Here is a 22,725-nt window from a genome sequence, read left to right on the forward strand (position 1 = left end):
CTTTAGCTGCTCGGAAGGCTCCGTGTCCTTCTGTGTTAGCGGAGCTCACGTTAGCCACACCTGCTATCATCATCAACAGTCTCAACAATGGAGTTTTTGGCCACTAGTGTTATAGAAGCGCGTGCAGTTGAGAGATGCTTCATTAGATTAGATTTGCTTAAAACGGATGTGGACAGAGATTAAAATAGTGTCTGTACTTCCACTTTGAAAACGTAAACTTTCCCTCTTGACTGGCCATTTCTGCAGCTCACCGCTGCTAGTTTGTGTGTGGAGGCTGTATGGTTTGTGTGTAAACCGAACACAGCCTCTGATTGGCTTACGAACTCTCACTCTACCTTAGAGAGCCAATCATCACCTCTGTGGTTGTCCCGCCCCTCCCTCCTGCCTCACCGGAGAAAAATAAAGCAGCCCCGCTGCTCTGGCGGCTCAGAGCCGAGTCGGATGACAACAGCTTCAATGAGAAACTTCAATTTGTAACGCGCCAAATTTTATTGTCGGTAACGGTAACAGCATTGTATGGGAAAAGTAATTCATTAGATTACTCCGTTACTGAAAAAATAACGCCGTTAGTAACGCCGTTATACTTAAACGCCGTTACTCCCAACATGGACACCTCGAAGGGCATTATCCCGCTTATACCATGGTCTGGGGGAATACTCGATTCTGATTGGCTGCAGGATGTCCATTAACCCCTGATATATGGACACCTGCTAAGTAGTTCCAGTCAAATTGTCTGTTCACCGCTGTAAATTAATGTGCTAGCTGGCGTATCAAATCTGAATATTTTATTTCCAGCACTGAGTGCAGTCTGTCAGTCCTTCAGTGTCTTATCCTCGGAACACCACAGGGTGGTGACTGTAACACACAAGCTGCAGAAAGTACACTTCCCCTCACTTCCCGTTCGCTGTTCAGCTCTCTGCTTCAGGCTGCGGCCACAGTAACGTTACACACGGCTGATCATTTAATTGTTCGTGAAAATCTTGATATTGATTTGGGGACAATGACATGATTGGATAGCTAGCTAGTCTTGTTGTTAAACATACTGTCAGATTATATTTACGGTTTGTCAACCGTACGCAATGTTATTGACTTTGAATCTTGCTAGCATAGCATCAGCTTTCTGGCTCATCACTGAGCGGACTAGAATATCTCCCTTTGCCAAGTCGTATCTAAGGTCCGTCCTATTTACTGGAGGAGTGAACAACGTTTCCGTTGCATAAGAACCTTACGGGAGGGAAATGATTGTTCCAGGTATTGGTCAAACCCTCAGGCGTTACCAGGGAAACTTAGTTATGGCTTAGGAAAAACTTTATTTGGATTGTAAAACGCATGGAAATATAAATTAATGGTCTTAATTTCTTTATTTGGCAAGTGACCATGGTGTGTAAGGGATAATGCCCGACGAGGTGTCCATAAACAGGAATTAATGGCCTACATATAGGCTGGCATGAGCTCTGCCTTACTCACAGGTGAGTAACATGTTCTGACACACGCCATTCAGGAGCATCGGAAGTGTATCCACAAAACACAGGACTGTATCTTTCTTTTCCATGTTCGGCTCAAGGTTTACTCTCACCACCATGTCAAATGATAACCTGAATTAGATCCAGAGATGTTTAACCAACATGAATAAGACATACTGTTGCTCTTCATTTTATAGGGAGAATCAGAATGCCCATAGTAGTTATGTGTATAGAACAGGGACATTTGAAGTGTCACATTAGTTTTAGCTGCCTTCCACTGACTCCTTTTAGAACTGATCTGTTGTTGTTAACATGAAGGAGCAACATTTAGTCCTGACCCTGGTGCTGTCCTAATGACTGAACTGTGGCATCTGACAAACATGTTTATGGTTGTTTCATTCATAGATAAATATTGATGCTGTAGATTAATAATGGGGGCCACATGACCACATACACACACACACACGTGTGTCTGGTGAGATTTTTTGAAAAAATAAGTATTTGGCATTTTGACATGACTGGTGTTATATCTGAAACTTAATTCTCGCATTCCATTCACTCTTTTTTTAGAGGAAGTACTGACAGGTGCCTTTGGGGTGGCCCTTCCTACTTTTTTGTGTTAAAAGAACGGATGTGGAGGGCCCCTATCTAAGTTCGCCTTGGGCCCCCAAATTGCTAAATCTGCCCTGACACTGTGTCCAGCCTGGTGGTTTTCTTACAGATAGCACTTTTAAGAAAACACAGCGTGATAGCAGGATGGTAAATCTGATGGGACTGCACAAGAATCTTTTTGTGTGTTGGTTTGTTTGTTTTATGTTTTAAAAGCTGTTCCTCTCAATTTATTATAAAAGTCAGATCTCTGTCTGTTGTGTGATTGCTGGGAAGATAAATCAGCTCTGAACACTGTCACTGCACTGACTTTATTTGGCCACTTGGTGGAGCCAAATATGTATTTTGTTTTCTGCCTTTGAGCAGTAAACTCAACTCCAACGTCAACAGAAAAGTCATAATCACATCACGTTAAAATTTGTTTTGTATGACAAAGCATTTCATAATGACCCTACGTTTTTATGATTCACCTTCAGATCAGAGACTTCACTTTTATTCCTTTGCAACATGTTTTGATATGTTGCCTCTATTATAGTGAGACAGAACTTGTCTGCATTCAATACGTTTATTTCTCTTCGGCTGATTTTCCAGGTCCAGGTTTTGTTTGTCTGCATGTTACTTTGTGTTACATTATAGCTTATATATTTGAACACATTTAGATTGTGAATGCACTTTAGAGACTGTGTTAACTCCAACCTCAGCTGCTCTTCTTCTCATGTAGTCTGCTCCTGTGTGCTGTAAACCACCACAACCCAGTCAGTCTGTGATGCTTCATACTGAGGGGACCAGAGAGGCGAGGCGTTTTACCTCCTGTGAGTCAATTTTTCTCTTCATAAAGTCCTAGTGCTCTTAACCTTTTGATGCATGACTGAAGTGAAGTTGCCGGAATTGGCACCAGAATTCATCCAGGCAGACAAAATAGTGTCTCAGCTGAATTGTTGGAACGATAGCAGCTCCCTGGACAGGCAGTCAGAACCTTTCATGATGTTGGGAGCAGTGCTGCTCATGCAGATCGTAGGGCATCAGTAATACCTGCTGGATGGTAATAGTGAAGTTTTTACTTTTATCATGTATGGTCATTGAAAACAACATTCACCATTGTGTGATATAGTTATATAGATTTAGTAAAACACCAATAGTAGCCAGCTCTTTCCAGATCATTGTTGATAGACTGTCGCTCCACTACAGTCTAATAATAACAATATGTGTAATGATGATAATAAAAATGATACAAAATAATGCAATAATTATATTTGTCATGGTTATGATAATAATAGTTTGCCTAAAATATGTGACATTATAGGTACATCTAACTTTATGACTCAAGTTCAGTGTAAAGTCTCACATTTAATGCAAAACCTTTCAGTCATGTCTGATTAAGTTATATTAATGCAGACTTATATACTACATATGTATGAACCTTATGTAATGATAAGTTAGTTAGTAAATAGGAAGTTGGGGACATAAACATAATGTGTTTTTCAAGTGTTTAATATTCACCTATATTCATAAAGGGAATGCATTTCAAATTGTTTTTCCGTCTCCTATAAAAAATGACATATTTAGGTATTTACATTGACTCGACATGTAAAAAAATAGGTGCATCAAAGGTGCAAGATGTAAGTACTTTAGTATAAAACATTTTAAATCAACTAAAACTAGCAACAGAATAACAATAGCAATTTTTACATTATGGCGTGTATGTATTGTCTTGCAGAGTTAGCTATTGAAGGTCGTATGCTAACCAGCTAGCCTCGGCTCATCCCGGTTCCAAAGCTCCTGTGCAAGCACTGCAGTCATAACACCAGTAAGTACCGCTAGCTGCATGGCTGATTGAGCTAACTAGCTTGTGGCAGCAAATGTTAGCCACAGTTCTCAGGTACTCTGGTGATATACCTGTTTTGTGTATGAATTCGAGAGGTGGCCACATTCTTGCGCACTGTCCCTTTTAAAATGTGACACTTGACACTGAATATGAATTAGGATTGAAAATAACCTTTTCAGGCATATTGTTTTCTTTTGTTTTCTTTTGTTTTTTACATATGTAGTGTATGTTCTGTCACCCTTTTCCTAAATATCAAACATAATTTTGTTTTTCATCTCTCTGACAAATATTTTCAATTTACACACACAAATATTTAACAAGTAGAGATAACTGTCTTATGTGCTGTGTGATAACATGACATATAACACATAACATGTGATCATCATGTGTTATTAATTTCAAATATACTAAAAGAAAAAAAAAACGTGTATTTGACTGAATAATAAGTCCAAATAATCACAATTATTTTGAAGGTCATTTCCTTCTTGGTGTGATATTCAGCATTAGAAAGTAAGTGAGCCCATTGTTTTATTACATATACAGTTCCCGCATGTCAGAAATAAAACTCCATGCCCAAAGCATTTAACAAACCCACAGAGTCAGTTATATTTTTAAACATTCTTTTATTAACTCTCTTTTTTTAAACACTACTAACTGATTTATAAATGGTTCCTCTATTCCATTTTAATGTTCCAAATACAAATGAGTGAACACATGGAGGAAAAAAAGAAACACAGTATGTACACAATAACCCACAACAGCACTCAGTGTCGAGGCAGGAGCAGTCAAGGCAAAGCACACATCAGTCAAACAGATTCAACTTCATACTTGAGCTGGTACCTTGGAAAATAAGTGTCATACAAACTTGTGTAAAAAAAAAAAAAAGAAAAAAAAGAAATATAGAGTTAAGCCAATATCTGAGGACTATTTAAGCATGTTATGTACCTAGTATAAAATTAAATAACAATAAAATAATGGTAAATATTGGCATGAGGACATAATGTGACTACACAAACATCTTTATAAATAAAACAAATATGGATTAAACTTTACTTTTTTTAATAATATGAAAATAAAAACATAAAAAGGATATTATTTTTATCGTGTGTAGGGTTCAAACAGAAAGCCTCAGTTCACATTATTCAATGACACAAAATCCATTCACTTTTTTCTAACTGAACCACCAGGGGGCAGCTCAACCATACTCACTGTCTACACGAGAGCGGGAACAGAAGGTGAGCGTATGGATAATAGCCCGCAGCCTGACTTATCTTAGCAGCAGAGGGCTATTTTAACACTGATTATCAGGAACAACAGGAAACACACTATCATCACACCTTCCATTTAAGCTCACTGCTGAAGGCCTCAGTATGCGTCACATGAAGTGTTCTGTCGGAGCATCCGGCGGTTTTTTAAACCCCAACCCCCGTCATCAGAGAGATGTGGGAGAACGCGGTGTCAGATGCTGTTCAACCGTACAAGAAACACTTTGGTTCAGGTTTAGTGACGCCTTAATTCATCCAAAGCATGCTGAGGCCTCGAGTGTGTCAAAGATAAACAACAGGGAAGTGTCGCTTCCTGCTGTAGAAAATCACAAAAACTTTATACATCACAAACAAACAAAAACTCAGTTACATCTTTAAATTGCAGCCAGTGCATTTTTTTTTCCCTCACGCTTCACAAATAACAAAACCATCAAAAAACATGAAGTGAGACACACACTCAAGATCGTACAAAAGGAAAAGAGACTGAATTACGAACAATGGCTAGCTTAATGATAAACGACAGTGTTGCGGGATAGGTTTGAGTTCTCCATACAAAGCGCCGGCTTACGGAACCAGCAGAGTAGCTTTTCTGTTGAGTTAGCCAACCAGCAGCTAACGTTGTAGCTTCAGTGGAAAAAAAAAAACTTGTTGAAAACTAGCGGGGGGAACAAACAACCCCAATGACTCCATTAACGCTCACATAAGGTTTATCAGGGCGAAATGCTTCACACAAGAAAAAGCACCTTGGCTTTGACTTTGGGGGTTCGTAGCATATCGCTCTCTTTTTTTTTTCTTTTAGAAAAAGACTACAAAGTCATACAAAGAGATGAAAAAAACAGCTGTCCTGAAATATACAGCACAAAGAGCAAGAGGGTAAGGAAAAGCAGAGCTTAATAGAAATCTGAAGCTGGGGGGAACACAAAAGATCCTCGCCAGCCAAAGTAGAGATTGTCGTTTCCCTTCCAACACAGGGATACTTTGTTTGGACAACAGCGGCCTCTGCAGGGCACGGCTCGCTTGTCAGGTTTGCCATCATTCTGGATTTTCTTCAGTTTAGAAGTTTAGACCCTGCTTAGCAGAGTGGATCTGTGGAGAGAGGACAAAAACAGGGGTTAACATCACAGGGCTGAGACTAACGCATGGATCCATCACGGCTGAACAAAGCTTGGCGTCATTCTAACACTAGAAAGCACTTTGTTGTTTGTAAGATTTCGTTAAAGTCAAACTTTAAAGGTGACAAGTGGAAGAATTTTAGTGAAAAAAGTAAAAAAAAAAAAAAAAGATAACCAAAATTGTCAACAGAATGTAAAGAAAGAGGTTTTGACAGTCTATGTATTGTGTTTCAGAGATATCTACTGAAGTTAGTGTGCTAATCAACTAGCCATGGCCCGTCTCAGTCAAAAGATCCTGTGGTTGCGAGGTGAACAGCAGCTCCAAACTTCCAGTCAAGACCACTAGCAGCAAGGCTAACTGAGCTAACTAGCTAATAGCTAGCAAAGCAGTTGGCGGTTACTCTACTGAAATGCTGTACACTATTGGTTTTCAGTATGATTTCGACCATTCTTACATATTGCACCTTTTAATCAAGAATTCAATTTGCATCTGTGCTGATGCATGACAACATTGAGCCAATTTAAGGTTTCAAGACAACTCATTTCACATATTCTTAGACCTCTGAGCCAAGCTAGAAAATAATTTGCCAACAAATCTTAAGATTAATGTAAATTTCTACTCTTCAGGGAAAAAAAAACTGTGATTGTGGTTTTGCTTAAAACTCAAAACGTGTACGTTGATTTAAGAAATTTGAGTTTTCTTGACTGTTTTTTCTTTTTCGAATCCAGTGTACACTCATACCAAATGTTGAAAAAACAAACTTACAGAGAAACATAAATTTTCCCCTTAGGGTTTAAATATATATTTAAATGTTAAATTTGGTTAAAATCTTACAGTTTTACGTTGCAAATTTTAAAAAGCAGAATCTGCGTTGCGGCAACAGTTTGTATTCAGTGGGTTTCGAGGGGTGATGTATGTGTGTGCAGAGACACAGTCTGCAGAGCCGAGCAGCACGTTCTGCTGACGCGGCTTGGCTAGAATAAAAGTGACAGATCGTGTCGCAGCGGAGGCAAAGCTCGGGGGGGATGCAGGGGAGTGTTGGCAGCCGATCAGAAAACGTGACCACACACACACACACACATACAGAGTGGATTCACCCTGGCTGGGTTTAACCCAACACTTGCAGGACTCTGAGTCCAAAACCTGCTCTGACCTCTGACCCCTTCCAGCAGATCTGATTCATATGTCTACACGCGGGTGGGCTGGGTGTGTGTAGGGTCAGTTTTTGGCAACCTGCAGCATGACTGTCAGCTCTGAATCATGTGCTCACCATCTTTAAATACTGCTTTTATTTTTTACGTGTCTGTCTCGTGTTTCCACTTTCAAGCTTCCGTCTTTAAGGATTCTTTTTTCCTTCCATGTAATATACAAAAAAAAAAAGTGTTGAAAATCTATTTTACTGTGGGTAGACTGGGTTTGGATGAGGTCAAAATGATTACAGGCAGCTTTGTTCATAAGGGATTTTACACCCAAGTAGGCTGAAGATATTATCTTTCTTATTTCATTTTAAAATATTTTTAACCTACATTAAAGATGTACTTTGTAGTTTTTGGCGGAGAAATTTTAATCTGAAGGGATAGATAAATAAACAGCATGGAAGAGCATCTACTCCCGGCATCTGTAACCCTAAAACACGTTTGCGGAGTTTCAGAAATATTTGACTTTTATTCTATTGACTAAAAAAAACATTTAACAGAAGCAGTGCACCAGACAGATCCCATGATTGCTGGATGACCCGTTCTGTCAGCAGGAAAAACCCAAATGTCCTCAGACTGACTTTGTGTCAATTAAACGCGAGCATCTGACGCTGAAGCGAGAGGAAACGTCCCTCCGTCAGCTCTCTGGGGGCTTTCTTCTGCGAGTTAGAGCCGACTGAACAAAGACCATTTTCTCTCATCCGTCTTCACACACACGTCCGGAGTGCTGTGTGATAAGGGGATACGGGGCGTCTGTGTGTGTGTGTGTGTCCGAGGATGTAATTGTGTGAAAATGACTGATGTCCTTTTCCCGTGCGCCTAAGCGAGCGATGGTGTGACAAAAAGAATGATGGGCACCTGTGCGTGTGTGTGTTTAATGCATTTATTGAATAGCGCGCAGGTCAGCATCAGTGCCTGACCTACATCCCTCTGGGTCTGCATGGTCAGCGGGGGAGGCAGGAGGGGACGTGGGGTGACGGCCGTGATTGAAAGACTCCAAACCCCCTGAGGGTGACTGTGTGTGTGTTTGTGTGTGTGAAGAGGGAGACCAGGGGGGATTTATACACACCTCAGAGACTTCCATCTGTCCTTCTCCATGTTGTTCTCAGGGCCTTCGCTCTCATATGAAGCCAGATACAACGCTAAAGTGAGGAGATCAAAGAAATATTAGCTTTCAAGAATAATTTTTGAACAGCTTTGATAATTTTCTATTAAATAAGCCTTTAGCTCTACTTTTACTCTTCCTAAGGTTGTCACTGTTGCTTCCTACAGCTCAGCTGGAGCTGCAGGAAGCAGTGCAAGTGTAGCCCCATCATTTTTTTATCGTTAAAAAGCTTGATCTCAAATGAACCTGCTTCCACTCTGATTCTCAGGTTTATATTCAGTTGATTGACAGGAGGATGTCACCAGTGGATGATAGTGTTAGCTGTAGAAAATGTGATCGGTCAGTTGGGTCAGGGCTCTTGAGTGTCAGGAGGATTTCACAGACTTCCCTGTCCCTCTCTGATAAGGCGGCGATAAGAGCCGGAGCCAGTGACACAAGACTTTGATGTGGATTAAAGGAGACCCAATCTATCAGCGCTGCTCGGGTATGAGAGGTGATAACAAGGTGTGTGTGTGGATATGAGGTGGAGGCCGACGAGACAGTCATCCTGTCTGTCTTCATTCTGCTATATTTGAGCCAGGAGACATCACTGTGTTTTCTGCTGGTATGCATCAATATCTAAATCACTGTTTCAGTCCACACCCAGCCTTCACTCTACTATTACTGACAGCAATTAGCCATTTTGAGTATAATTTTGAATTAACATGATTTCTTTAGTTACAAGAATGGCACTCAGTAGAGCACATACCTCCACCAAAGGCCCAACAGTCCTCTATTGTACTTACTTATAGTTACCAGCCACCTGAGAAATGAACACATTTATTTTCTAAATGTCCCATCTCTAATCTATGTCTAAAGAAAGTGAGGAAAAAAAGTCCTGGATCTGTTATTTCCCTTAATTTCAGTCTTTATGATAAGCTAGGCTAATTAGTTTCTTAAATGTTAAACCATCTAACATCCCTGAACCGTCTTACATCATTCATTCCATCATTGGTAAACGTACCATCTTCATTGAATGCTGGAGCCGTCAGCAGGTACTGCAGGATCTTGCGATCCTTCTCAAACGGACACTCCACTTTCTTCCAGGTCATGAACTCGCTCACTTGTTTGGCCAGTTCCCAGAATTTCTGAAATTTAAAATCAGATGCTACAGGTTAATATTCAGAGGCAATGTTTAAGGCTCATTAGTACACATTGTATGCACAGTTGACTATTTAATCCGAACATTACTGTCACACTGCCTTTGAGCAAGGTTCATAACCTCTTAGTGCTCCACTGACGCTGCCCAGTGACCGAACATATTACACTGTGGTTATAGTAGCTGTTCCGAAGTGTTGATGTGTTCAAATTTACTGTATGAGAGTCATAATAGGGCCGGGCAGTTCACCAGGATAGAACAGATCCTTAAAATAGCATCTGATTCAGCGTAACTGTGACCCAAGACCAGTGGAAATACTTATGAATCTTTGGTCACTGGTCAGTGTATTTTTTCCATGGAAACACAGCAGGACTTTACACACTCAAGTCTGACTTCTTCATTCTGTAACACTCTTTAGGGAAGTGGAAGTAAATGGCACCAGATCGGTTGTCATGTGTAGTAATTACAGTGACGTTTCTCAGACATGAAGAAGTCAGCTGTGGGAAAAACAAAAAAAAGAGCATATCTGGTGTAATCTGTTGCCGGGGAAACTCCCTGTGGGGAATTCAAAATTCAGTTTTACCTCAAAGTTGATGTGCCCGTTCTGCAGCCTGTTGGCACACCCCTCGTTGAGGAAATAGATGTCTTTTATGAGCAAGCTGAAGAAAGGGATGACAATCTGCAGAGACAACAGAAAGAGAAAGAGATTTCATTTCAATGGGAAGATGCAGAGGGGGATTTCCACACGACTCAAAAGGTGTGCAGTCTGTATAAACATCGATTCAAAGGCAGAGGATTACAACGGACAAAGAGGATCTCTTCCAAGTTAATTTCCAGGGAAAACAGAGCCTCTTCTGTTCTGATTAAGAGCGTGTTTTCATCAAAAGAAACCCACTGATTTCTCTTCTTACAGGCCTGTAGCAGCAGGTACAAATACAACCTCTAATAGCTGAAAAAAAAAAAAAAACAGGATAAATTCTGTTCGAAGAAAAATGTAGAAGTGAGTTTCCAGAGCAGAATTCCCCTTTGAAGTCCCGTAAATAATTCATCACCACTCTCACACAATGATTCAGGTCACTGCGTGTCTCGCCACTAACATCGATGTTGATGGGGAGCAGGGTTGGGGAAGAAGCACCAGACTACATAAAAAAAACTGGGAAGTTCATACTGGTGGGCTTTTGTCCTATCTTTTCTGATCAACTATCAGGAAATCAAAAACTGGCAGGTTGGGTTGGTTAAATCTGCCATTTCTCAGTTGCTTTGGCTGATAAATAAACACCACTTTGGTTCTTGTGTGTCAAGAGATTGGTGAGATCTGGCACAGTGACCCAAAAATAAACTAAAAAAAAAAAAAACACTGTCCCAACACATCCTCACCCAAGATGATCAAACATTCATGATGGTGGAGCTTTTAAAAGATGAAACACCAGAGGGAAAAGCAGAAGACTGAGCAGTTTGTACCATTTAGCCGTCGGAGGTTGAACTTGAATAAACCGCACACACCCTTTCCTCATTAGTTCTCTCCACAATAGAGTCATTTTGCCAAGCCGGTGAATCCATCTGATGGGTTTCTCTTTAACCAATTGAAAGCGTATTTGTGTGAAGAAAAAAAAAAAACACCTCCAAAGCACCTTCAACAAAATGTGGGTCCAGCTGACAACCAGTTGACTCAATGTCGGTAAAGCCAGAGAGTCTGCTCACACAGTGCTCTCACTCTGGAGGGGATCTGGAGGGGCAGGATGTTTACAAGGCCATGCTTACGTGCTGGAGACTGCTGTCATGCATGCACACACGTCTGTACACACATGTTCTGTTTTTAGACGAGAAGTGCCCGCCAGGAGCAGAGAGGAAGTCATTTTCACAGCTGGACACATCTGGGATGGTGAGGGGTCTGGAGCCAGAAGGGCGCCAGGTTGGGATCAGTAGCAACAATTACAAACTTCTGAAAAGGATGCGTCTATTTGAACGCTGCACTCACCATTCAGAAGATGTTGAGAAAACAGCTGATCAGTGTCACTCTTTGGGGGGGGGGGGGGGGGGGGGGGGAGGTCAAAACCTCCTTCTGAAATCTATAATCAATTGTCCAAGTTTACATCAGGTGATGTCACTGGGTGTAAACTGGAATATTTCACATGTTCTTCACTGTAAAATGTCTTTGCCTCAATCGCTAACATGTGATACACCACATCTGCCTTAGATCAGCTGTTTGGCATTTTGCTAAAATGTTATTCCAAGCCAACAATTAACAGCAACAACCCCGGAATCCCGTCAGTCTTCCTGTCCTCGCAGCGAAGAACAAAACGACAGCGCAACAGGATCGAAATGGAGCGTGAATGCTGCCTTTGTTGATCTTCTGACAAAGTCAACAGCGCGGTGGGTGCCTAGGGGAGACCATAAACAACCCCCCACCCCCCAGCTCACCCTGCCCCTCTATATAAGGGGAGGCCAGAAGGGCAAGAACATACCGGACTTCTTGGGAACTTTCCGTTTCATGACCCCGACCCCTTGTCCGGATATGTTTGCATTTCTGAGTTCCAAAAAAACATAAACCGCAGGGAGCCAGATACATATCGACGGTACACCCTGTCACACATTATTCAACATGTGATGCATGAGGAGAGGCTAACCACGAACGTCTGGCAGCCCACGAGCTCTGCGCTGGTTCAGATCCGGGCAGGGCGGCTGACTCCAGAAGCAGCCGAGAACACTATGTGATCTGGCAGGCGACTGTGTTTTCTTTTCCCTCCCTCATCGAGGAGAACACAACATGTTTGACGAGGAGGAAACCGAGACTCTTCTCATATCTTGACCCACTTATAGCTCGACCTCTGCGTACCCTCCAGGCCACGCTGTTATGCAACCGCCGTCCAAGACCGCTGCGCTCGTGTTTACAGCTGCTGATGCTGTCTGTAAACACGATGGGAGCGCGGCTCCCAGAAGATAACAAGGCACGGCGAGCGACAGCGCTGTTGTTTGTTTTCCTGCTTGGCCTTCCACTGCTTTGACTTCGATGTAGCTAAAGATGCTAGTCGTGCGATAACCATCTCAACTTTTACATAACTACAATCTTAAAGGGACTTTGCTGCCACATGCGTCAGCAACACTCTGTTCAGGGCGGTCCAGTGGACACAGTGCGTATTCTGAAACTGAGCGGTCACTTTGGTTCCTCCAGCAGCTGTCGAGCAAGACACCAAACCCCCTGATTATTCACTGTAAGTGGCTCTGGATGTTAGTTCTGGCCAAAAGTATGAAACATAAACCAAAGTCTGGAGAGCAGATGTTTAAACTTTTTGGGTTTATATAAATGGTAGCTACTGGATGTGTCATCACAAAAGAAGTGTTTGTAGACCTCAATGACTGTGACTGACTTGAAGAGTGTGAAACCATAACGACGCATGATTGCTGAGTCGGGTGGTTTTTTAACAAGCTATTCTGTAAATGTGTTTTTCTCTCCTCAGAACGTGAACCAATCGATGAAGTTACAGGTCTTTCATTAAATTCAGGGGGGAAAAAAACATCTCTCATGAACATCTCTTACCAACTGTGGCCCTGCAGCTCAGTCACAGAAGCATTGTATTGTACAGTGTGTGTCGCTGCGTTGTTGAGGCCTCACCTTCTCTCTGCTGCTGTTGGCGGTGATCGATCTCTGCGTGGCTCCTCTCAGCGCTGTTCTGTAATTGTAGAAATTGCTGGAAGGATCCATCTGGTGCTACAGAGAGAAAGAAGACAGTTTTTGAGTCCTCGCAGCATTTTTATCTAAGCCTCCATTCTTAAGACTCCGCAGATGCAAACAAGTTTGTTTTTTGTTCACTGCACTTCAACACATCACTATGATGTTACAGAAGAAAGCATGCGGCGGTGTTTTATAGTCGCGAGCATAAATACAAAGTACAAAGTATAAAAACAGCCTTTTTTTATTCAACACAAAGCGTGTTTCTAACCTTGACAACACAGAACACAATCACGCACTTTCCAAACGTTTCAGACTTTGTGTGAACCCTGACTGTTGGATGGATAAAACAAGAAATTTAAGATGTCACCTTGGCCTCTGAGGTAGTTTAATCTGAATTTTTCTACAATGAATGCTGTGAAAATATTCATAAATTGCACACTGAAAGAAAAAAAGGTCATGAAATTGGCCACTTCCTCAAATGAAATACCTCCATTCTGTAAACAAACCCATGCAGCGCACCACTGGAACTCAGTAACTCAAACTGTTGTGAAATAAGCCTTTAAGGTCATCTGATGTGGGAATCAGGAGATCAAACTGAGGAGCACATCAGCTTCACACAGCCATCACATCGAATTATTACTCACTGTTAGAGAGAACTTAGAAAGTTCAGGATTCACCTCAAATAAGGCTCAGAGGGAGGAGGCAGGAGGGTAAAAGGAAATCATCAAACGAGTAAAGGGGTAAGGAGGTGTGCGACTGACAGAGAGAAGGGGAGCGATGGAGATGAACTCCGCTGAGACATGAAGGGAACCTAAAGAACTGAGTCTTTGAAAGCTTTCAGATCCCACAGAGGGTCCCGCCGCCTGACTCGTCTCCCCACCTCAGATCTCCTCTTTCAAAGGGGCCGACTGAAGGCCCGTTGGGCTCAGAGAGCGTCTTTCGCTGCGGTATCTGGGGTTTCCTCAGGTACTGCAGGGAAGGGAGGGAGGGTGGTATGTGCTTTGTATCCACGCCTCAACTTCTGGGGCTCACTACCTGCTGGACTACCTTAGCCTAACCTGAACCAGTCTGTCACATGTTAGGTAAAATAAAAATGAAACTGAACTGGCTAATCTTTTGATTAGTACTTGTAGAAGTCTTTACATGTTCAATCACGCTGCCACAAAGCAGCTGTTTTCTAGCTGTATCTGTACCGGTCTCTGCTCTCCCACTCAAATCATCGTTTGCAATGGCTTTCAAGCTTACAGTGCTTATCTGTCTTTGTCATTACATCTGACCCAACAATGCACCGAACAAAAAAACCAGCAGCTCCCCCACACTCCCACAACACGCTTAGTCATCAGTGAAAGAGCTGCTAATATGTGTGGGTACACCGGAGCAAGTCCGCCAGTTAAAAGCAAAGAGAGAGACGACGCGGAAAATGTTCTAGAGTAGATTTTTAGGTGGAAGAAAATCTGTGTTTTTTTTTTCCTTGAAGTACTGCAGAGCAAAACACTGTATTCACATTTGTTCAGCGACTCCAAGTTTCAAACTTTTCACGCAAACTTACTTCCAAGATGTCGAACTTAGCCGTCTTGACTTTACTCCAGGTTTTCTTGAGCCGGGACACAGGACTCATGTTCATCCCAGCTGCAGAGCGGACACAGCAACAAGCAGAGGAGACAATGAGAGGCGGTATTGCGCATCCCAAAAAAAACAAAACACCCAAACGTGATCGCATGAACACATGGCATTTTTCCCATTCAGCCAGACAGACGCACACACCACCCGCCCTTCCTCCCACGACAGTCATCCTTTAAGACCCCCCTCCACCTCCCCTTTTTCTTTCTTTCTTTCTCCTGTTGTCTCTTCTGATGCAGCGAGGCAAAAGGCCACAGGAACAATGGAGTTAACACACGCCTCGTTTCCCCTCCCAGAGCTCTGCTTCCCATATGGTAATCCTGTGTGTGTGTGTGTGTGTGTGTGTGGTGCAGGTTCAGACACCGAGGGTCACCGTCAGAGCAGCGCGACACAAAATAACCCTCGAGTAAACAAAAGAACTGCACAGACAGAAATATAAAACTAGACCCATCAATAAACCTAATTTTCTTCCTGAACTCACTCCACTTCCCAGGAGGCAGTTTGAGTTTTACGTGACACTCAAGCGCCGTGGGGCCAAAATGAATGAACGTCCGACCGCGGAGGCATGCGTGAGAGTGTGTGTGTCAGAGCGTGTCTGGCATAAGGAAATGGCTCCATGCCCTCACAAAGACACCAGTGTGTGTTTGTGTGTGTGAGGACAGGTGTTAGCTGTGGCGGTCGCCCCGCTAGGACACACACTCGCCTTTAGGAGGACGTTAATGTATTGTCTCCTTTTCATCAGCGACACAATGTTGCAGGGGCAAAAGACGAGACAGTGACAGAGTGATGTTTTTATCTTTTATATGGTCAGTTCTGCCAAATTACACGCAAGAAAAAGACTAACATTTTGCAGACAGTTTGGCGCAAGTTTTGAGATATTCATCTACACTTGAGGTCTTTACTGATCTGGAAGGTCCGGCAGGGTTCTGTTCTTCATGAATACAGGGGTTAATGTCTAATTCCTGTATTCCGTCATCTATTATATAGGGTATAAATCATCAGGCTAACAGAGTCTAGGAAATCTCCGGCAAAGATATCTCACAACCTTAAAACAAAAAAACTAAAAATGCACGGTTAAAAGCAAATAAGAACATTTGCTTTTCTTAAATCGGGTGAACTAACCCTTTAATTACCTAACTAACACACTGTCTAACCCTGTTGGTTCCCTGGTGGAGGAGGGATTTGCCCGTGGCGTTCTATCTCTCTCTTCTCTCTGCGGGGAAAGACAGAGAACAGCTGGCACTCCGATATCTTCTCACTCTGCTCTCCTCTCTCCTCCCTCCTCCTCACACTCTCTCTGGTCAGTGTTGACCATCTGCCTGGATGGTTTGTTCTGCATCCTCTTCCAGCTGCCCCCCCCCCCCCCCCCCCCCCCTGCCCTCCTCCTCCTCTGTCTGCTCTGGACACACACACACATCTTCCACCCCTCGGGCCTGTGAGGATGACCAGATGCCCTCTCCTCTGAACAATACCTGGAGCCCGTCGGCTGGTCCTCCACTGAGGTCTCCAAACTCTGTGAGGTACTTTAGGGCTCTAAGTGTGGCTTCATTTACCTTATGTGGCCTGGGTCACTTTGCTTGGAATGCCGTCATCTTTTAAAAGAACATATTTACGCACACTGACACCTCGAGGCTGCTCAGCAAAACCAGAGTCTAATCTGCTGCCCACGGAGCAGTTTGAGGTTAAGTGGCTAAGAGGGAGGAACCTCTTTTTTTAGATTGAACCAGCAACCACTCAGCTGTAAGTCTACTCCTCTAAGCTTCGGAGCACTGCTGCCGCAACCAAACATTGACATTTTGCGACTGGATTTGGCTCTGCACAATTGGGTCCAACTCGAGTAATTAACTGTGAAGTCAAGCTTTTGGTCACTTCCGATCATCGGGGCAGTCAGATTTCAGCGCCAGTAAGAGAAAAACTTTAGTTTCCCTCCACCTGATTCAATTCTATTGAGACAATTATCTGCATGAACTGCTTCTGCACTCCCCCCGCTGACGAGTCTCACCGATATCAAGCAAATTACACAACTTGGAAATGAACCGGGACAAAGTGATGAGAGGTTACTGCTGCAGGGGGAAGATTACGTCGCTGCAAGAAACACTCACTGAACAACAAATTGCATTAACCACGCTGATCAGATTTACTGATGGCCGGAAGAAAAGGCTCAGTGCGGGAACGCAGACCCGATGGAACGAGTGTACAGTCCAAACACTCACTGGTGCAAATAATTTCTATTCTGCTAAACATCATCTCAAACCACTGACATATGAATCAATAACATCTTGATAAACCTTTGTTGGCTAGGTTTCCCCCCAAAAAGTAAATAAGTATCTCAGAAGGAAGAAAAACGAACATCAACTCACATATGATGGCCATAAGGGAGTTAAAGTTGCCTATGTTGAAGCATTCGCGCGCCACGTCGATGAAGAACTCGATGACCCGAGCTCGGTGCTTCTTCTTTACAGGCTGTTAACAGAGGGGAGAACATTAAAAGTCAGCATTAGCCCTCAGGACTGTCTGCTCATTGAGTTTGTCAGGAATCATCTGCCTTTACTTGGGAGTATTTTATTATTTGCTTGTACTTTAAAAAGACATTTTGTGGGGTTTGGTGACATAAAACACATTTTTGTTTATTCGGGTGATCCTGGAGATCACTGGACAAACACTTAACTTTCCAGAACACGAGTAAACCAAAAACACTGGGCTTATTGTTGCACAAGTGTAAAACATGCATCGATTCCAGCTTCTCTAATGTGAACATTTCCAGCTTTTTTTCTGGTTTACGTCATCGTAAAATTATGAATATATCTTGAATACAGTTCAAAATAGGCAATTTGAATGCATCACCAAGGTGACAAATCCTTTTTGGCACTCATTTCATGCATGTGCTGGTGAAGCAGAATTTGCCTCCTGCTGTGTTCAGCAGCAGACAGGCTCAGGTACTGGAATGAGTAGTTGATTGCGAGTTAATCAACAACAATTTGGCTAATCAATTAATCATTCGAGCGATTTATTAAGCAACACATGCCAAGTATTTGTTGTTCATGGCTTCTTGAATGTTGTTTTTAACCATTCAAATTGGATTTCTTTGGGGAAATCAAGCATTTGTTGATTTGTCACCTTGCCGAAGATAACAAGCAGTTGAACCCCAATTTCCTTTTTCTTGTTTGAAGACCTCACATTCATTACTCACCATGCAGATTTCCGTAGCCACCAGATAACTGAGTCTGTTGAACCATTCGACGTAAGCTTCCAGGTTGCTGGCCTTCTTGTGATCACTGAAGCAGCTCTGCAACACCAACAACAGACTTTCAATTAGCTTTTACGCTAATTGCAAAGCAGAAAAAAATAGTGCTGAACTGGAAAAATAAAGCTGATATTTGCTTCTGCTCTCTCTTTTTTTTCACAGTCAATGCATCACTGGGCATATAAAATAAACTCGGGGCTGAGTGAACCTGTGTATCACGCTCAACTTCACTCTGCCTCCATAAGCACAATGGTGGCCAATCTTATTCACATTATGCATGCTGGTCCTTTGTGTGGATTCCTCTTGATCTAATTCCGCACATTCCTTTGGCCTTACGCCACTCTGCCCCATGTAGTATTTCCCGCCGCTGGACACGTCGCATTTTAACATGCAGACGCATACTCCCTCACACACACACACAGAGTTATTCCCGTCTTTTCAAAGTGGCTCGTTGGGGGTACGAGGCAGGCTAGCCCGAGGCACAAAGGCAGCCTTAACCCCCATGTCACCTCGTTTCCAAAAAGGGGCTGTTGCCTAGCAGCCGAACGCCAGACAAGAGAAACCATCGCCAGACACACACACACGCACACACACTCACAAACTCACTCTCACTCACCCCTTCCCAAAACAAACCCTTGGCAGCAGCGGTTGCTAGGAGATGAGGTGCATGCATGCCCATCCAATCCAGACATCGGGATGATTTGAGGAAATTGTCGGTGAGGTGTGTCTGAGTGTGTGCTTCTGAACGTGTGTGTGACAGGCAGATATTTAGTCTGCTGCTGCAGTCTAGAAATCACCTGCCCTCCCTTTGACCTGTGCGGCGGCCAGTCTCTGTGTTGTGTAAACTCAAACATCCGTCTGGAAGGGAAACTAGGTCGTCCCACATGTAACCCACACCACACAGAGACGGATCACCTCTGCACGCAGGGTTCTAAGCCAAAAAAAATGTTGCATAACCACTATATACACTTCGATCATCTGCCGGTTTATCCTTACTGAAGGAATGCAGACGTTACCTTATCGTTGTCCAGAGGGTCTTTCCGGACGAAGGCCTGGACGAATTCTTCAGGTCCGATGTAACTCAGTCTCTCCTGAAAGAAAAGCAAAGGGGAAAATCAGCTCCTTGTATTTGTCTTTAGTTTGGTGAATGTTGAAGAAAGTGCTGCAAGAGGTTGCATCACCCTTAAAATGAGGACTATCATTCGAAGAATCAGTAGGAGCCCAAGTGAACACCCTGCGTGGGAAACACTGTCGGATATATCATGGCATCTCTAATCCCATGTGCCTTTTTTTAAAACGAGCATATAAACACAAGAGGAAACCCTGGTTCGACCTCTAGTTTTCAAATTGATTTATTATTTTGAATGGAAAACTGCCATGAAATGAATATAAAGCTGTGGTCAAACACTGCTGTTTAAAATCAATGCTGTGGTAGGTCGAATGTGTGGCGTTCGCTTCACTCCGACCACCGCAGTGATTTCTAATCCATCATACGTGTCAGCTCCCCCCTCTCTCACATGCATGTTTTCTTTGGCTCATGAGCCAGTATGCCTGTAGGTCAGAATTTCTGATTGTTCTTTGGAGGATAATATTTACATCTTAATTTGGTTTGACATGTCACAACAAATGATTGATGCGATGCAATGATTTTAACTGATTTCTAAAGATAAGACCGATGAAGATTAGCCCTCTGGGCCAAGTCAGGCCCAATTACAGATTTCAGTAGAGCAACTGGCATTGTCCTTGACTCAAAAGGAATGAAAAATAATAAATCTAATGCAACAGCTCTCACCAGTTCTATGTGTGTGAGCTGTTGGGCGACAGTAAATGGGTCGTTGCAGATAGACAGCATGTCTCTCTGGATGGAAGCCTGGGGCTTCGCCTTAAGAGCCGTCAGTCGCTCGGCTGCCGTGGCGTTGATCTTGACCAGTGCCTCCTCGTACTGGCTGAGCACCGTCAACCTCCTGATCAGGCCCTGACTCATCTGGCTGACCGCCTTCCTGTAAACCTGATGCGTCGATGGAGAGGGACAGAGAAAGGGAAAAAAAGAGAATCAGTTAGCCAGAACTCAATGTTCAGGAGCTATAAAATAGTTTTGGTTTTTTTGCAATTGCTTTGGAATCCAGCATATTCTTGAATGAACACCTTCAGAAAGGATCGATGATATTTCAACAAAGATCCAGCACATAAATGTTATTTTCTTTTCACTTTAGACCACCGAGGACCCAAGATAACCCCCAACTCTTTACCGTGAGCTAACACTGTGTTTTCCTGTTCTTCAGCTCTGTCGAGGTTTGAAACGCGACAGAGACACTGCTATTAGACACGGTTACATCACTTTTCCATTAGGATTCATGACTGAGAGATGGAGAAACACTATAACAGAGATAACAATAACAAGAGAGCCGAGGGTGTTATTCAGTAGCATGCGTGCAAGCCACTTTGTTTAGCTCAGCTGTAGACATTTTGGGTTAAACCCTAACTGGAGAGTGATAACAACCTCAATGGAATTTACAACGCACATGTCGACTACATGTCAGCAGAAGTGACTGCAAACCGATGCCAGCGCTCAGCCCTAACCACAGAACGACCCTCAAAAAGTGATGCCTCAAGGAGTTATTTTGCACAAAAGCATCCTTTTGGTCATGCACTGGGAGGAAGGTCGCTTGCAATGTTATGCAAACCTCTTCCTGCCGGGCTCATTAAGGCCTCTCAGCTCAGCAGAAGCAGAGGAGGGAGACTCTTGGCTCCCTGGCCCCAGAGGTCGAGAGGTCGTCCTGTTTTGAAGGCTCCCCTAGAGTCAAAACAGGCCACTGTTAGATAATTGTTCCCTCACTGACACAGTTTCGCACAGAAGTTGTGTAAGAGAGTCTGCGGAGGAAAGAAGACATGTGTGTTTGATTTTGTGTATAAGAAGGAGACTGTGTGTTATTGTGTGAAAGTCCGGGATCCTGTTCATGGCCTCTTTCCATACCACAGTATGAGCTGCCCAACAGAGTCTAGGGTGACAAGGCCCCTTTTCTCAGGACCACATCCCTCCTCCCTGAGCATTCTGCCAATTCAGCCTGCAGAATCTGGGTTCCACAAACAAGACTCCAGTTCAACAGGGTGGGAAGAAGTACAGATAGCTTTATGATAAATGTGAAGGCCCGGTGCCTAGACAGCAATCAAGTGTGTGGAGTCGTTGTGTGCACGTCAGGCACTTTGGGGAAAAACGAGCGGACTCTCATCACTCTGCTGGAAACAGTCAAGGCGGGACCCTTTCTGAAATTCACTTCCCAGGGCGTGACTAATGGATCTGTCTGTGGCTGATGTGGCTGTGATAGGTGTGATGGCACATGAACAGACACATTCGCATGTCAGCCGTTCAACTGCGGCGCTGTGGATATTGCAGCTTTTGGCAAGGGGGTGATTGCAAGAGCGTAGGGCAGGGAGAAGAAAAATGAAGTTGGAGAAAAAAAATTAGTTGTGACGGATCGGAGATCTGAGAGAGCTTAATGAAAAATGTCTGCTTCTACAGAGTGGAGAACTTTTGTGAACCATCAACTGCTGTCTATTGCTAACCATGACCGTAGCTACTGTTAGTTTGTTAGCTCAGTTAGCCATGCAGCTACCTGGACTGACAGGGGATCGTGGGTGTTTACACCTCTAGCACAGGAGCTTTGGACCACCGGGAGGAAAAAGATTTTCAGGGCCGCAGCTAGCTGGTTAGCATGCTAACTTTAGTATATCTCTCTTCAGGAGAAAAACACGGACACCTCTAATCTTACGTCAAAACAGTTATTTCTTCACAATCGGTTAATAATTTTAGTACATGTTTTGAACTTAAATCCTTAAACTTTTTGCTGACAGAAAAACAAATAAATGTTTCAATCAAGCAAAAAGACCAAACATTCTCTAGTTCCAGCTTGTCAATTGTGACTTTTTGTTTTTGCTATTAAGAACTGCAACAAAAAACAAGGACAGATATATAAATGTATTTAAAAAAAATATAAAAAATAATCATAAACATGAAATATCATGCCTTCATGCTCTATTGTATCAGTGTAAACACTATATACACTCAGCCAATGCTTGACCACAGTCCTGCACAGTTGGACACCAGTGAGACACGCCACCAGTGAAAATCGCTCCAGTTGCCACTTCAAAGTCCGCCATCTGCCTGAGCTTCTGTCCCCGCTACAAACAGAGGACAGGCCAGGGTCGGATAAATATAGTCACAGATCTTGGAGACAACAGAACGCCTGACATTTCAAAGCAGAGGGTCTCACATTTGCTCATCAAACTATTGGCGTTACGAATGAGGGGGCCTAGCAGGGGCACGCTGTTCCCTACACTATGGACCCTGGCAGTGATCCCGAGGTGGCAGACGGCTGCTCAGTACAAGTCACCACGACAGAGCTCATGGTCAGTTCATGCCATCATATCACCAGAGGTCCTGTTTTTCTTGGCTGAGTGGCGTCACTTCCTGTGG

General features: G+C 43.2%; 1 protein-coding gene and 1 long non-coding RNA gene across 4 annotated transcripts in view; one reads left to right on the plus strand and one right to left on the minus strand.

Annotated features, from left to right (window-relative positions):
* Positions 1-1,339: 1,339 nt before the first annotated feature.
* LOC115581149 (uncharacterized) lies at positions 1,340-3,880 on the plus strand. The gene is made up of 3 exons (XR_003983996.1): positions 1,340-1,469; positions 2,794-2,884; positions 3,790-3,880. It is a non-coding gene; the product is annotated as an uncharacterized LOC115581149 (long non-coding RNA).
* A 623-nt stretch (positions 3,881-4,503) lies between these two features.
* Positions 4,504-22,725, minus strand: part of rasgef1ba (RasGEF domain family, member 1Ba) — an 88,604-nt gene continuing 70,382 nt past the window's right edge. For all 3 annotated transcript variants that reach the window (XM_030416458.1, XM_030416461.1, XM_030416460.1), the window contains exons 5-14: positions 20,044-20,259; positions 19,268-19,342; positions 18,198-18,293; positions 17,368-17,470; positions 14,937-15,016; positions 13,328-13,423; positions 10,298-10,393; positions 9,580-9,703; positions 8,541-8,613; positions 4,504-6,248 (exon numbers count right to left, since the gene is read on the minus strand). In XM_030416458.1, coding sequence (XP_030272318.1) covers positions 6,224-6,248; positions 8,541-8,613; positions 9,580-9,703; positions 10,298-10,393; positions 13,328-13,423; positions 14,937-15,016; positions 17,368-17,470; positions 18,198-18,293; positions 19,268-19,342; positions 20,044-20,259 — 984 coding nt within the window. In that variant the 3' untranslated portion in view covers positions 4,504-6,223. The remainder of the gene's footprint in view (positions 6,249-8,540; positions 8,614-9,579; positions 9,704-10,297; positions 10,394-13,327; positions 13,424-14,936; positions 15,017-17,367; positions 17,471-18,197; positions 18,294-19,267; positions 19,343-20,043; positions 20,260-22,725) is intronic.

Source organism: Sparus aurata, chromosome 5 (genome assembly GCF_900880675.1).
Source record: "Sparus aurata chromosome 5, fSpaAur1.1, whole genome shotgun sequence".
In the NCBI taxonomy this organism is placed as follows: domain Eukaryota; kingdom Metazoa; phylum Chordata; class Actinopteri; order Spariformes; family Sparidae; genus Sparus; species Sparus aurata.